Below are 16,910 nucleotides of genomic sequence, written 5' to 3' on the forward strand. Positions count from 1 at the left end.
AATCGTTCAAGGTGACTATTTTGTAGATACAGTGGCTCCCAAAAGTGCTCGTACACCCACGACTTTCAATGAAATAAGCCCCTATGGCATTGGTTAGAATTAATATTTCGGAATAGGTATTTAATTATAAGATCTATGATCTTTTTTTAACAAAACTGCACGAAAATTTTTAATAAAACATGAAAACTTAATTTTTTAAAAATCAAAAACCAAAAAGTGCCGGAAATTTAATTTTACAGAAGTCTTCGTACACTTCGGAAAAAATAACAAAAAATTAGTAAATAATCTAACTTTTTATTAGTAGAATATCATGCAGTAACAATAACAGCTTTTAAACGTCTGAGAAGAGATTTCATTGTTTTTTCTGTCTTTTTTTGTGCAATTTCTGAGTAAATGTTCAGCCGCACTACGAGTCTTACTGTTTCTAGTTCGTTTTTCGTTTCAATGATGTATTTTCGTAATCTAACCACCAGATATCTCCAAATATGTTCCATTAAGTTTAAATCTGGTGATTGAGGAGAAATTTCTATGCTTAAGGACAAATTTTGAGGCACCAAACTCGAACGTGTGCTTCTTATCGTTAACTTGATAAAAAACAAAGTTGTTTCTGATTACCAAATTTTGGGCTAATAGTTTAAAATTGGTTTTTGAAATATTTAAGTGAACAGCATGATTCATTATTTCATCAAAAAATTCCAAATTTCCAAGTCCTGATGCTATTATGCACCCTCACACAAAAAACACCTTCACCGTCCTGATTAACTGATTCAGTTAAGCTCTTAAGATTAAATTCCTCATTTTTTCTTCTGTTGACAATTATGCACTATTTTAACCCAAAATATTGAATTTATTTTTATCTGTAAGTAAGACGTTGTTTCAAAACGTTTTGAGCTTATTTATCATTTATTTTACGACGGAAAGCGTAAGTTTTCTGCTTTTCGCGCGAACAAGAAATTTTCTGCGGGAAGGGGTCCCCTTTAATCCAGCTAATCAGAGAACTTGGCGAACAATTTTAGGTGAAAATTAAACGTAAAATGTTTCATTTCATTCTGTAGAAACTTTTTCAGCGCTCAAATGTGTACTTTTCATAATTTTTTTTAACTGTAAACCTCCGATCACGCTTTGTTAACTTTGCCAGTTGACCTTTTGTTACCTTGTTTTCGATCCGATTCTTGTCTTTAAAGCATTTTATCAAGCACTTCACTATAGAATGGTATAAATTAACTAATTTCGAGACATTTCAAACCAATTTATGGCTACTGTGAGGGAAAAAAATCAAATTTCGAATCGTGTTTGTTGTTTTCTGCGCATACCTGCCATTTAAAAATAATAAGCAGAAGCTTAGGGAATAAATAAACAGAAAATTAAAGGCAAATGACTTTACAGTGTCATTACAATGTAAAAACAATAAAAAAAAACCACATATAATAATTTTAATCATGAATTCATTCGAAAATATTTCAGTGTACGATGACTTTTGTGGCGTATTTTTTCTCTGTCTCATCGTTTTTTGACAAATTTCAAAAATGAAATTTGGCAATATTTTGAGAAAAACTACTGGGTTTTATTCAGAATGGCATAGGAATAGTGTTAAAAAATGGTCTTCATATTCGAATTCAGTTTTGCGTTATTTTGGTTTTACTACAAAATTTCAAAGTGTACGAACACTTTTGGGAGCCACTGTAGATGTACTTCGGTAATGTGAACTATTCACGATATTTTTATACAACTTGTCCTCGAACCATAGGCGGATTTAGGATGTGAATTCTGGGGGTGCAACAATATAGCAGTGGCGTAGCTAGGAAGGGGTGGAGAGGGTGGTCTGCCCGGGGCGGCGTACTTTTCGGACAGGCGATTCAGCACACTGGTATGAAAAAAAATTCAAATAAGGGAATCATACTTTAAATCTAATACTGGAGACAAAAAAAAAAAAAAAAACTTTGAAATGTAAGGTTTTGGCATGACTGAACGGTCATCTCAGTGTCCAAAGTTGAAATATTTCCGTAGTGAGCCCTTGAACCTTCCTCATTCACTTAATGTCCTTAAATTGTAATTCAACACTTAAATTGTATTTTTAAAACTTAAATTTCGGAAAATATTCAAATATGTAATATTAAATATATTTCTGAATGATAACATCTGTTAATGTATATAAATATCAAATATATTTTTGTAAAAGTTGTTTCTTTGCTAGTGCTGAATTAATGCAGGGAAAACAAATTATTGGAACTTCGTTACTGAATAAAAGCTGTCTCTAAATCGTACCCAAAAGCTTAAACTGATTTCAGTTTTGATAAAGATTCAGTAGAGAACCCCATTCCCTCCAAAGTTACTTTTAACTGCAATTTTTGATGTAAATTCAGAGTATTTCTCCGAGATAGGCGCCTGACCCCGCCCCCTTTATTTTTTTTGGAAGAATATGGATTATATTAGTTTCCCTTTGCTACCTTAAATGAAGTTTTATATTTTGAGCGATAATTTTCAATGCTTTAATGTATTAGATATGTCTCAATGAAAATGTGGCAAATAGAGGAAACGCCCCGGGCGAGAGAAATTGTAGCTACGCCATTGCAATACAGGGAATAAGGGGGGGGGAGAGGATACAGCACTGCAAATGGCGACTAAAGCTGCTATTTTGACGGCAAAGGCGACCATTTTGATGACAAAAGAGAGTATTTTGCAATCACTTGCAAAATACAGCGACTGTTTTAGTAAGTGCAACTAAAATTCGTAAAAAAGGTGGGTTTTTTTTTCTCCTAGAAGAAAAAATTTATAAAAAAAAATAAGAAATCGCTTTCAAGTTACCCTCTAGTTACCATGGAAAAAAGGGGAAAAGTTTTACCGCGTTTAATTTTTGAAAACAATCGTTTTAAAAAGTGGGAAAATGAAATGTAATAAAACATTCACGTCCAGAAAAAATGTGAAATTTATTTTTTTGTATAAAAAAAGTTTCGTAAAGTTTCGTTGCGATCGTAAAAGATCGCAATTTTCGTAACGGTATCGTTTTTGTGAGTGCGATTTTTGTAAAGGATTAGTTTTTGCAATCGTAATTTCTGTTTCTCAACTACTTCTTTTTTTTTTTACTGTTTTTTGGTTCTTAATTTCTTTTATTCGTACTATACATTCATTTTTTTTTAAACGAGAGCTAATTTTCTTTCGATCGGAAATATGAATGTGACGCTTCGAGTTCTTTTTATACAGTCAGTCTTTTACTGTTGTCTTTAATATTAACAGTCAGAAAGTGAGAAAAATATACTAGAATGTGTCAGTGCTGGTTTCTCTCTAGTGTTTATTCAGGGTTGGGCTGAAATTTGGGAAATATTTTTTTGTTTTCCTTTTTAAAGGTTGTTTGGAGAAAATTTACCCCACGTAGGTCTGTCCCACTTCATGGCATCAAAATAATATACATGCTATTTTTTTAAAAAATAGAAGACAATTTTAGAAATTATTTTTTGTATCTGGTAACTATTTTGGAGACTATTATTCATATTAAAGGCAACAAAAGCAACTAATTTTAGTCGCGGAACTCAGTGATAGCACTGCCCCGTGCTATCACTTTTTTCAGAAATTTTTTGAAATTTTACAGTGGAAATGCTGGTTTTTAGTTGATTTCAGAGTTATTTTATTATACTGTTTACTGGAATGATGCGTAAGAACTTTATATCGTTTTTGAGGAAGTACATCACAATAGCCATATTTCTTGACTTTAATAGCCATGGTTGTTTCAAAGAAAAAGAAAAGAGTAATGTTGTACCAATAAATACCAAATTGCAGAGCATAAAATTATCATATAATGCAGTACTGAAAAATAATTAAAGGAATGTTTATATTTGATTTATGTAATTATTTATCATCTTTCTTTTTTTAATGGAGAAATACTTCTTTTTAATTTATGTAGCACAATTTCTCTCGCACTGGCGACGTCTGGTGACCAGGTCTCACAACAAGCTGCCTATTATTGTATTTTTTGGTTTGCTTTCAAGTAAATTAACTTGCATTTAGCTGTAGAAAAATACAAGTTGTTTTACAAAATTCCTGAGGAGAAATATATATTTTCTCCTGATGAAATATATTTCATTTATATTTTCTTTGAAAATCCAACCAAAATTGTTGGGGGTGCGGCGCACCCCCTGGCACCCCCGTAAATCCGCCTATGCCTCGAACTTTTAGATCATACTACTTACGTATGAGTTTTCAACTTTCTATTTCATAACGTTTTTGTGTAACGTAAGTTTACGCGCATGAAGACATCACAAGAGAATTTGCGATAATTAACTAAGGAGGCGTTCAAAATGGATATTTCGGTCATCTATATGTTCTTAGGTACATATGCGCTGAAAAAACTTGTAAAGTTTAAATTGGATGATAGTAAAATAAAAATTTAGGTCGAAATCTGATTTTTTTTTTGGGGGGGGGGATTACAATTCCTTATTCCTAGAAAGGAAGTAAAGTGAAATGAATCAATGATCCTTTAAATCCTTGACAATCTTATCAATTTATTTCTGTTAGATTTTTTTTCTTTTTTTTTTTGCCATCGGCCAAAAGCATCGGCCATCGGCCATCGGCAATCGGCCATTTGAAGGAAAACAATCGGCCATCGGCCATCGGCCATCTTTGAACAATCGGTCAACAATCGGCATCGGCCCATCGGCCAAAAAATGCCATCGGTCGAGCCCTATTTCTTTGTTCCGTCAAACAGCCACAAATATCGCAACAATCGATTTTTTCCCCAATTTAAAGTATTCTTAAAAAAAAATAGTTGGTTTATAAAACTTCTTGTTTATAATTTTTCTTGTAGATGTAGTTTTAACTTTTTATTAATGTTTGCACTTAATGATATTTTACAATTATATTTTTGTTTATTGCAATCAAATGCTGCAAAAAATGGAAAGCAAACATGCTGTTTTTTTATTGTTTTTTACATGTTACTAATTTCAACATCAGGGGGTTCGCGAACTTTTTTGCCTGTTCCAAGGGGTTCGCAAAGAGAAAAAGGTTGGGAACCGCTGTTTTAAATGAACATTTACAAACAAACTTAAGCAAAAATGGAAGGGGGATCCATTAGGTTCGTCATTTTAGAGCTTTCCCGGCAAGAGGGGAAGCATACTCAATACATATTGAAGGGGGAAAATACACACAAATGTACACACAATTTTTTAAAAGCGGGGAGGGGGGGTCAATTACCCCCCCCCCCCTTGCCCAAATGGCGGGACTGGGACTTACTATTATTTTTCATTGCGCTCAAATGGATCGGAATCATCAGAACTTATTCTTGTTTTCTTATTCAATAACCCTCATTATAATGTCATAGTTTTTAGGAAACTTTTCTTCATTTTTGATTCGTTTTTAAGCGATTAAAAGCAATTCACCGAAATACAATATTACCATGGGCGCTGGCGGGGAGTGGGGTGCAAAATTTGATATGTTTTTTATGATTAAAAAATATATTATTTGTACTAAATAAATTGAATTCATTAAAATAAAGGACAAACTACAAAATAGTTCAACTACAAATTACATCACGAAAAATTTTAGTCATGTTTATTTGTATGATTGCCTATAACTCTACCATAGGGGCCTTAGAGGAAGTAACTTAGAAATTAATCTTTAAAAAATATCACTGACTTCATCGCCACATTTGCTCTTTTTTTCTTCTTTTAATTTTTAATAGAACATTTAATGTTTATTAATGTCTCGATACAGTTATTTAGCGATCACTAAACATTTTAAATGAGCTTTTAAGTTTAGGTTAGTTCGTTTGTGGAGCATTTTATTCGGACTTCTCACGGTTTTTTTTTTTTTTTTCTTTTCTTTTTATGGCCTTTTCTTTTATTTGGCGGGTTCTTTTTCAATTTAAAGCAACTTTCATTCTTGTCAAACTGCGAGGGGTCCTCACATCATCGCGGCCTGAAGCGGATCACCCAAATTTATTTCAAAAGTGATGGACCATAGGGTCCCCAAACCAGTAAATTCGCCTTAGTCGCCTAGTAGTTTTTACGCAATTTTGACCAAACATGGTGGCAATGAAAAAAAACGAAAAACAATCGCCAAGATTATTGATTATTAATACGCCAAGCAGTGGCGCAGTGGGACCCCCCCCCCCCCCCCAGATGCATTGGTGTTAACATAAATGCAAATTCTAATACAGTTGTTTATGCATATAAAATGACTAATTTGATTAAAAAAACACTTTCAGAAAGTATTATTTCTGATAAACACACACACACACATCCAGAAGGTATTTTTGATCAAAAAACCCACTCCAGAGGGTATTTCTGGCTGCGCTAGTGACGCTCTCCCGGCTTCAGAATCATATTTTTGAATGCTACAAAAACGCGACGGAAAACCTACGACTGTTCAATGATTCAAGCACTTAAACGAAGTAGTAAAAAAGAAAATCCCGGAATAAAAACACAAAGCGTTTATTAGAGCGGAAGAATCTACTATTGACTTATCACGATTTCTGTTTTTTGAAGTTCACTCAACCGTGAGCAATGCTTGAAGCGAAAGCTGAGTTGTTGTGTGTGACCATCACACACACAGTCAGTATGAAATACTACCGCTTCCTTTAACTACGTCGGGCAGAGCAATTGAATCGCTTATTTCAGAAGCCAGCCGAGTTTTTTAATTCCAAAAAGAAACGAATGTATTATATTAAATTGTTCAATAGGGGTTGAAACATTTTTCACTGAAAGAAATAATTCCTAAATGCAGTAGCGTCATTATGGGGGGGGGGGGGCGGAGAAGGGTGTCCGTCCAGGTTAACACCCTTCTGGAGATTACACTCAAGAAGATTGGTTAAAAAGTTCGTGAAAAATACAAATACAGTCGAGTCCCGACTTACGCGAGGGATGCGTTCCAAGATCCTTCGCGTAAGTTGAAATTTCGCGTTGTGGAAAAGGGTATGAGTGAAAATTTTTATAAACATACCCATACGATTAAAGACACTTGCAAACACCACCTGAAACCGTTAAAAACCATTTCTTAACTATACATTACTGTTTCTAAAATTTTAAAAAAAATGAATTTTCATTTATTGTATTTAAAAAAAAAATGTTTTATTTAACATAAAAAAACTGCTACGATGCACAAAATCAATGATTAATGGGAAAGGAAGACGTAAAATAAACACTACGGTACGTACATTATGTAGTAAGAAAAACAAATGCACTATAGTTGTTGAAACTTTCCCTTTTTCTTTCTATCTTCACAAACTTTAAATGAAACAGCGCTCCTAGGTGTCATTAAATTTCATCAACTTTCCCATAGAGAATGAAAAAAATAAATGGAAAATGAGGAGTAGTTATTTGTATAAGCGATGTTTAAACTAGTACGGTGTGGGAACTTCCGCTCTCAGCGATGCCAAAGGGATGAAGGTCCATTCACGAAAAAACCGCGATTCCCTTCGGAAAATTTTCATGTTGCGGGTGAAGAATTCGCGTTAGGAATAAAATTCTTTACCGGGGGAAAAAATCGCGTTATAACCATTTCGCGTAAGTCGGATCGCGTTGTAGCGGGAGTCGACTGTACTTCAATTCTGAAAATTTCACTTGCATTATACATTAACCTCCCCCCCCCCGCGCCCCCAACTTTAACAGTTAATTTATTTATATTATTTTCTAATTTAGAAACCAAAACTAGAAATTATAAAAAAAAGCAGAAACGTCAAAATTTTCAGACCATAATTATTGGTCTTACTTTGTATATCTGTTTACGGAACATTATTTAGCACAAGCAGTAACTTTTAGTTGATGCATCCATTGTTTAGATATAGTAAATCAATTGCTTTACTTAAACAACCCTTACTTGTTCAATGAAATTATTACCGAGTATTTGCGACATCTCAAAATACGTTGAAGTAAATAATGTAAGTCTAATTCATGTCTAAGTGTGTTTCTTCAAGGAAAGTTATTGTATACAAAATTCATCAAAATCTGAATGAAACCGTGAGTTAAGTTGTTAGACATTAATTACCACTCATCTGCTCTCAAAACCAGCCCTAGCAAAATTTTGTAATTTTTCTCTCTCTTTTTCTTTTTTTTGCTGCAGCTAAAAGTCCTATGGATTTTTATTTATTTATTTATTTATTTTTTTTTTTTTTTGAGCAATCACGATTGCTTATTTTTCTCACTTGACTGTTTTGATGTGCTATCATTTTATTTTCCCCCCAGCACCCTCTGCACCATAACCCGTCGACCGGCTCCTCACGATGCTGCTCCTCTAGCGAAAACCGTCTCCAGGTTGCATCCATATGCTGCACACACACGCATACATACACACACACGCACATACACAAATACATACACCTACACACACATGCACACACTCAAACACATACATACACACACACGCATACATACAGACACCTACACATACAGACACCTACACACAACTACCCACACACTCATACACTCATGCCTACACACAACAACCCACACACTCATCACACTCATGCCTGCACACAGACACATATGCCTACACACACATGCACAGTTCCCACCACACACAAACACTCATACACACAACTACCCACACACTCATACCTGCACACAGACACAAACATAAATGCCTACACACACATACACATACCCCCCTACACACAAATGCACATACCCCCCACACAGATAAACACACATGCCTACATACACACACACTCGTGATTGCGAAAAACATAATTTGAATTCTAGAGGTCAAAATTCTTTTTTTTTTTTTTTTTTTTTTTTTTGCCCCCTACCCCCTACTTTTTGGTCCCAATCGTCGCCTGTGTTAAATTATATAGTGAGCTTTCAAATTTCATTAAAAATAGAACACAATATTGCAAGGAGAGGGCGGTTACATATGAGACTAAGCAAATTTTACATAAAAAGAGTTCATAATTTTCACTTGTCTTGTGATGCAAACACCACATGAATAAAAATTTTGTTTTTAAAAATTGTATAAATTTCATGTTTAAATTAAACATTAAAAGGTTGTGTTTTTTGGGGGGGGGTGAAAGGGGTGACACCACAAATTACCGCCACGGGTGACACCCGTGGCGGTAGTTTGTGTTTCAGAATTGAAGTATATTTGTATTTTTCACGAACTTATTTAGACCAATCTTGAGTGTAACCCCAGAAGGGTGTTACCCTGGACGAACCACCTTCTCCGCCCCCCCCCCCCGATAATTGCGCTACTACTGCTAAATGTGCATTCCCTACAGTTTAAAATATTGTAATCCTCATCGAAAATTTTAATATAATGCTAAACATGCTTTTTCGAAATTTTAGAGCTTAGCACTTGACTGGTTTCTGAAATAAACGGTTCAATTTCTCTTCTAGCGTGTTTGATTGAAAATTGTTTGAAACTGCTCCCCCGCCCCCTCCTCCATTCAGCGCTAACAGTGCCGTAACGAGCCCTCCCATGAAGAAACAAATTTATAACAGCACTGAGCAAATCATAAATTTTCTTTTCAAAAAAATAAATCTACCTTTCTATGTATAAATCTGTCTATCGGTCATTTTTATATCTATTTGAATCTATCTCTACCTATTTCCACCAATCTATCAATTTATATATATGTATGCTATTGATATTTATCTATAGCTCTTTTTTCATATTTCTCTATCAGCTATTCTATTAATAAATCTATCTCTAGCTCTTTTTTATACCTTTTTTATTTCCAATAATTAAGTATCTAATTCGTTTATATCTATTTATTGTGTCATTGCGTTTTACCTAACTTTACCAAAGTCAGATAATCAAGGCAAAAATTTGATCAATGATATATCCCTTTTGTTTGATAGAATTTATAATTCCCCTTTCCCAGAAGAAATTGTCCTTATTTGTGAAAAATTAAACAAACTGCTGATTTACGGCCTTACCTGAATGAAATGTTATTCTACACAAGGAAGTTTGAAAACATCGAAAAAAGTAGAAGTCAGACAGTGCAAGGTCAAGTGATTTACATGGGGTAAGGCAATACACCCTATCAAGACTAGAATACTTGACTGGTTTCCAAAGATAATTGTTTGGCTCTGTGTTATGAACAGGGCTGCGGAGTCGGAAGGAAAATGGCCGACTCCGACCACGACTCCGAGATTTTGAAACGCCCGACTCCGACTCCAACTCCGACTCCGGATTTTTTTAATTGTATTTTTCAATTCCCTCTCTCCCTTCAGGAGAAGGGGGGAAACCTTTAAACAGAGATTAAAATATTAATTCCTTTTTATGAAAATTTCGCATTTTTTTTTGTAAACCCAAGATGCATACAACGTTAGAAATTCAATTTAAAAATCAAATTTTCCAACAGTTACGAGTTTAAAAATGAAATGACTTAAAAATTCCTTTAAAAAAATTGAAAAGGATTAACTTGCCCCCTTTAATATTTAACGAATAGATATTGATCAAATCGTGTGTTTTCAGTTTTTGAAAGCTGTAATTTGAGAGGAAAAAAGGTGTGGTTTGCCCCGGGTGACACCCATGTGGTAGGTGACACCTAAAGTTAATTTCAGAGTTTATAAAAGGTATAAATACTTTAATTCTGAAAATTCTCCCGATTATATTTTAAATTATATTTCATCAATAAAATTTCAACGAAAATAGAGCACATATATGTCAGGAGCAAATTTTACACAAAATGCGGCGGTATACAGATTTATACGAATAGTTTTTACTATACCTATATTTCTTCTTCGCAAAATTTTTAATTTCAATTTTATTGGCTGCTTTAGAATTAACCTTGATGTGAAGATTTTAAGATTAACTGCAATTATTTAGTATTGTAATCAAGAAATCATTTATACTTATTTTACTCCAAATTTTTTAGTGAGAACCAAACTTATAGAAATAGTCTTAATAAAGAAAAAAACATTAGATTATTTCATCGGATCTTTTGTATTCGTGTTTTCGCGCAAGAACTTATTTGAATTTGTCGATCACTCTCAAAAGTTTCCACCTGAGGTACGGGCCCCGACTTACTAAATTGTTACGTCCCTTTTACTATTTTATAACTGAGATCGAACAAAACACTATATTTTTATTTTTATTTGAAATTGATTACTTGAAAATGTTAGGCGATAAAACTGTTTGCTGACAGTTGCTATATATTAGTTAAGTTAAAAAGCAAGCAAACTAGGGGACGGCTACAGAAAGTTCAATAAGCACTCAAGCTAGCTGATTGCCATTGTAGCAGTTATTTTTTTTCATTAGTAACTTTTTATACATGTAATCGAACCAATTGCTAGTAGTCAGTTTTTAAAAAATGCAATGAGAGTCAGTAAAAATGAAAGACAAAAAGAAGCCCGGAGTCGGAGTCGACATGTTTTCTAATGACTCCGACTCCTTTACCCCAAAATTAGTTCGACTCCGACTCTTCGACTCCGACTCCACCGCCCTGGTTATGAACCCAAATAAGCTTGTTAGCTATACTAGGCTGTGAACACTTATTTGATTGATCTTTAATGTTTCTGCGATTTCTGGTGTCGTGTAACGTGTGTTTGACTGAATCAATGTCTTTATTTTGTCTACCTCAATCTTGGTTGGCTTTCCTGATCAAGGCTTTCAATTCAAAATCATCAGCTCAGAATTTCTTGCACCAGTTTTGGCACTGAACTTCTTGTGGAGCATCGTCAACGTAAACTAAACACAATTTTTCATAAGGTTCTCAAGTGCTTCTCCTTCCCCGGAAGTATAATAATAAAATAATAGTGAAAATGAACAGTTAGGATTTTCATATATTCAACATGTAGTCAAATCTCCAAAAACTCAACAATATTGCTTAATTTGTTCTTTATAATAAAGCTTAAACTGTCAGCTATCAATGACATAGCAACTACTATTGCAAATACTTTCAAGTACTTTCTAAGCCCCTCCCCCCCCCTACTGTTGCAAAAAAGTAGGCAACAACTTCAACCTAATACATCTATCCAGTTAAATGACGTGGCAGGCTTACCATACTGTCAAAATTGCGACCTCATGACATAAGGATCCAGGCATATGAAAAATGATTTACACAGTTCTATTCATCAAAAGAGGTCCCGAGAAATATATTGATTTGGGCCTCCAAACATGTGAGCACTTTTCATGTGGTCCACAAACAGCTAGTAAAAATTAATCTATATCATTTTTATTAACTGTAATTTAATTAATTAAAGAAAACTTTTGGATTCATCTCATTTCATCTTATTGTTGTGAAAATATTATTTCTATTGCATGTGGTCTGCTTGAGATTCAGAAAGGTACCAAGTGTACCTTCAGTAGTGAAAAGGTTGAGCACTACTGCTCTACACTACTGGTCACTCAGCTAATGAAACATTATTTGAGAACTTACATTGAGAAAATAATGACTATTCCATTGAATTCCATTACAGAGTACTGGATATTTTTTAACTTGGATTTCACAATACAGTAAAACCTGTGACCACCCTTGTAAGTTGACCATCTGTCTAAGTTGACCGCTTTTTTCAGGCACGGAATTAGCCCTTATCATATAAATCAACCTTCGTAAATTGACCACTGTTTAAGTTGACCACTAAAGTAGTGCACCGCAAGTGGTCAACTTACACAGGTTTCACTTTTTGTACTTACTCCTGATAACCTCATATTGCTCTCTAAAAAATGTACCCCAAAAAAGTACTTAATAAACTTGCAAATCTGAAGTCATTTCTACTTTTACTAATGCCCAATAGTCTAATCTTTTAATTCTTCAGTTGAATTTAAAAAAAAAAAAAATTTTCACTAAATTATTTGTGAATTTTAGAATCATATCATTTCAGAGATTTGTTTACACATTTTGGCGCTAAAAAATCCATATCAAAAACCATCACCAAAATTGTTAGAATACTACAAACATTGTTAAAATGCAGTTTAGTAATGTTGTGCATAATAACATTGGTTAATTTTTTTTGCATGGGTATGGATATGTTTTTTCTAGTGTTTCTTCGAAATAAAACCAGTGGTGTAGCCAGAAAATTTTATGGATAAAATTTGGAGGGTGATATGGCTGTATAGAGTCCTAAAAGGAAATAAAAAATAATGGATAAAATATACATATAGGGTCCAGAAGCGAGTTTCATGGGGGGGCTCGAGCCCCCTCTGCCATCAGTTATGGATGTCTATTGACATTTTTTTTTTTTTTTGAGCAATCACCATTGCTTATTGCTTTCATTTGACTGTTTTGATGTCCTATGATTTTATTCCCCCCCCCCCCCCCGCCACCCTCTGCAGCATCACCGTTGGCCGGCTCCTCACGATGCTGCTCCTATAGCGAAAACCGTGTCCAGGTTGCATCCATATCCTACATACACGCGCATACATACATAACTACACACACACACATACACAAACACATACACACAACTAGCCAAACATTCATGCCTGCACACAGACACAAACACATATGCCTACACACATACACATACCCCCTAAACACAAACACACATTTCCTGCACACACAAACACACATATCCCGCACACACAAACACACATATCCCGCACACACAAACACACACACCTACATACACACTCGGTCGTGATTGCAAAAAAACATAATTTGAATTCAAGATGACAAAATACAAATCATTTTTCTTTACTGATATATATCTGATAAACAGACAAGAAAATCAATACAGGAAGCCTTCTCTGCAACTTCCCACAAACCATCCCTCATCTCTTTATGTTAAGCAAAACTGCATGCATCAAAAGCTCAAGAAATAAGCAGTCTTTAGGTTCAATGGGCCATAGATTTAAATAACATTATCTTTAAATATTTCATTCTAACAACTGCTGGAATTTCATAGCAGAGATAAACAGTGATTTCAAGGTGAAGGCTGATTTAGTTAAACCTTTAAGACATTGATGGTTGATGTTAAAAGTACATGCTTGAATGATTACACTACATGACACAAACTCACTAAAGATACACTTTGATGAAATTTATTGCAGTAAAAATATAAAACTAGTTTGATGTAAAAATGTAAAACATGTCTTTCCCGGATTTTGAACAAAATGCACTTACATGCACCTACCCACACACAGTACAAAGAGACAACGAACAATCACTTCAGCCAGATTTTATCAGCATTAGAAATAAGCATTTAAAACTGGATGTCACAATGACGCATAGTATAAGTTCCTAACCACCAAAATGGAAAACCTAGGTGCCATTCTTAATAAATGAAACATACTGTCAGCCCCGCTTAATTGAGCAACGAATAAATGCATACTCCGCTCATATGAATAAAACCTCTAGGAACCAAATATTTCCCCATAGACATATTGCTGAATACCCTCACTTAATCATATAATGTCCTTGGTATAATCGAATAATATTGATCAGTTTTGGCAAATATTTTTCCTGGGAATTTTTTTTAATCAATCAAAATTAATTAAGCAAGAACAATTAGTGAAGCAAAAATATAAAATTATATTTTTCGTCAACAACGGGCAAGAAAAACATTCACATTCCATCAAAACATTTCCACTGTTACATCTAATTTCTTTCATTGATGCAATTTTATTTGAGAGGAGGGGAGTAGCACAGAGGGGATAATTAAATTACATATACATTTCAGACGATAATAAATTAATAAATAACAAATGCAAAACATGGTAGAAAAGCGGGAAAAAAAAGCTAGAAAAATGTTCTGACAGATCTTGCGCTAGCAATTCAATTTATTGGACTTTTTCAAAAAAATGTGCAAAAAAAAAGATGTAAAACACAGATTTTTTAACACAAGTTGTAAGTTACATTTTATAATTTTCAATACAAACTCATAATATATATTCTTAATTATTGTTTGATTTTGTTGTTTACTTAACTTATTTAAAAAACTGTTTACCCTAACATTTTATATCTATTGATTTATCATTATTATGTTTTACGACAAATGTTCTCAATTTAGAAAAGTTAAGAAAATTTTCTTGCTTTACCAAACACCCCACTTAACCAAATACGTAATATATTTTGGACCCAAAAGTATTCGATTAAGCGGGGCTGACAGTAACTAAGTCTGATTCTTCAGCCCGAATTTCAAACCTGTACTGAAATACAACATAAACAGTCATACATTAGTTTAAGACGCATCCAGTGGCAGTGATTGGCATGTGCAAACTGCACTATGCACAGGGCCCACTGTGCAACAAAAATGCAGACTTGTCAGGGGCACTATGTACAAGGGACCCCGCACTATCTCCTATTGCACAGAGCTCCCCAAACTCGAGCCGCCACTCAACATATCACCAAAATAACTCTTTTGATAGTTTTGTCCTTGTCCCGATTATGTAATTAGGATTGTTGGGTATTAAAATAAGGTAATGATAGTTAACAATATGGAAAAGAACTAAGTTGAACGATTAATCAACTCTTAGCAAACACTTTCAAGAAGTTGGTGAATCCGTGTAGCAACAAGTAGAAAATACCACCATCGTACTGTAACTAAGAATCCAACATTAGAAAGTTTGATACACATTTGTGATTTTAAAATAGTTGTTTCCAACAATCTTTAAGATGAATAGCTATAACAGCATGAATAGTCCATGATAAAATATACATCGATTAAATGTCTGGAAAAAAGCTAAATATATATATATTTCATTTTAAAAATGCATGAACAGTAGTAATTTAGTCTTTATTCAATGAAACGAATATTTCCAAGAGACTTCAAGATATTTTAGCAGCATAGTAAGTAGTTCAAAACTTATATTAGCCATTTTTTGAGAAAAACCATATTATAAGAATCGATAAATAATTTCCGTTTTTTCTTAGGCGATTATGTCTGCATCAACTCCAAAAATTAATTACTACTTCAAAAACAATGTTGGTTCAAGATGAAAAATATATTAATTGTCTAAAACGAAAGCAATTTTATGTTAAAAACTTGTAGTTAAGCAAAAACACAAAAATCAGCCATTGTTTTCAGTCATTCAAAACACCAGATGTGAGAATGTTTATCAAAAGCAAGCACAAAAAGTTCAACTTACCAAAGCAAACACAGCAAGTTAATGAAGAAAAATGTTTTAGGAGAATGTATATACTTCATGTTCACGTACTAAGCACATTGTTAGATAAAGTGAGTAAAGTCTTAAAAATGCATATCATCACTTTAGCGGCAGAAAATTCAAATAACATGCTCGAAAACAATTAAAACTGACGTGTACCATTGTCCGTTGCACCATCATTTGAAGTGACAGTTTTCAGATGGTTTTTAACTAATCGATTACAGTTACTAGTATCGATATGACTCTTAAAATTAATTTTTAAAAAGTTGCACGAATACATATTTTTAAAAAATTCTGATCATTTAATCAGATGTTTTACTCTATAACAAAATTTTTAAAAACTACTTTTAAAACTCATAACTTTAAGGACTTTGAAGCTGATCTCAAGTGTCAAATCTCAAATATGACATCTGGCGCCATCTCTTAGAAAGTGTTGCAAGCTAGCAATAACTGATAGAAAGAGGAAAAGAAAAAAGGGTTTGTATATTTTTCGTTTTTTTTTTTTTATTTTATTTTATTTTATTTATATAATTTTTTTTTTTAATTTTTACTCATTTGTATAAAATGTAACTGAATTCTTACTACTGACAGCAAAATAAGGTTTTCTTAAAAGGGTTTCTTTTTTTAATGAACATTCATTTTTATTAAAATGAAAATCATATAATTTGATCATAAAGTAAGATAGAGAAGACAGAAGACCACAGCCCGACTTACTAAAAGTGAGGCCCTAGGCCCACAATAACTTGGAGGCCTCCTGAAGACTCTATAGGAGAATTCAGTGGTTCATTTGGCGGTTTGGGGACCGTCGTATAATGCATTTTTGGGGGGGGGGGGCTTTCTATCACACAGAACTATGCAATAAATCATTTATCGTGAACAGTTACACTAGCGCCGACTTCGTGGGGCTTGGGGGCTCCCTCCGCCCCTCAATAATT

The 16,910-nt window shown here is 33.8% G+C and overlaps 1 protein-coding gene across 3 annotated transcripts in view; it reads right to left on the reverse strand.

The window, feature by feature from the left end:
- The window catches only part of LOC129216207 (SUN domain-containing ossification factor-like), a 109,114-nt gene extending 92,939 nt beyond the window's left edge, over positions 1 to 16,175 (reverse strand). For 2 of the 3 annotated variants that reach the window (XM_054850394.1, XM_054850395.1), the window contains exon 1: positions 15,958 to 16,137. In XM_054850394.1, coding sequence (XP_054706369.1) covers positions 15,958 to 16,016 — 59 coding nt within the window. In that variant the 5' untranslated portion in view covers positions 16,017 to 16,137. Of the gene's footprint in view, positions 1 to 15,957 lie in introns of all 3 variants that reach the window. The other variant, XM_054850393.1, reaches the window with a different exon arrangement.
- Positions 16,176 to 16,910: the final 735 nt, after the last annotated feature.

The sequence above is a fragment of the Uloborus diversus genome, chromosome 2 (genome assembly GCF_026930045.1).
Source record: "Uloborus diversus isolate 005 chromosome 2, Udiv.v.3.1, whole genome shotgun sequence".
In the NCBI taxonomy this organism is placed as follows: domain Eukaryota; kingdom Metazoa; phylum Arthropoda; class Arachnida; order Araneae; family Uloboridae; genus Uloborus; species Uloborus diversus.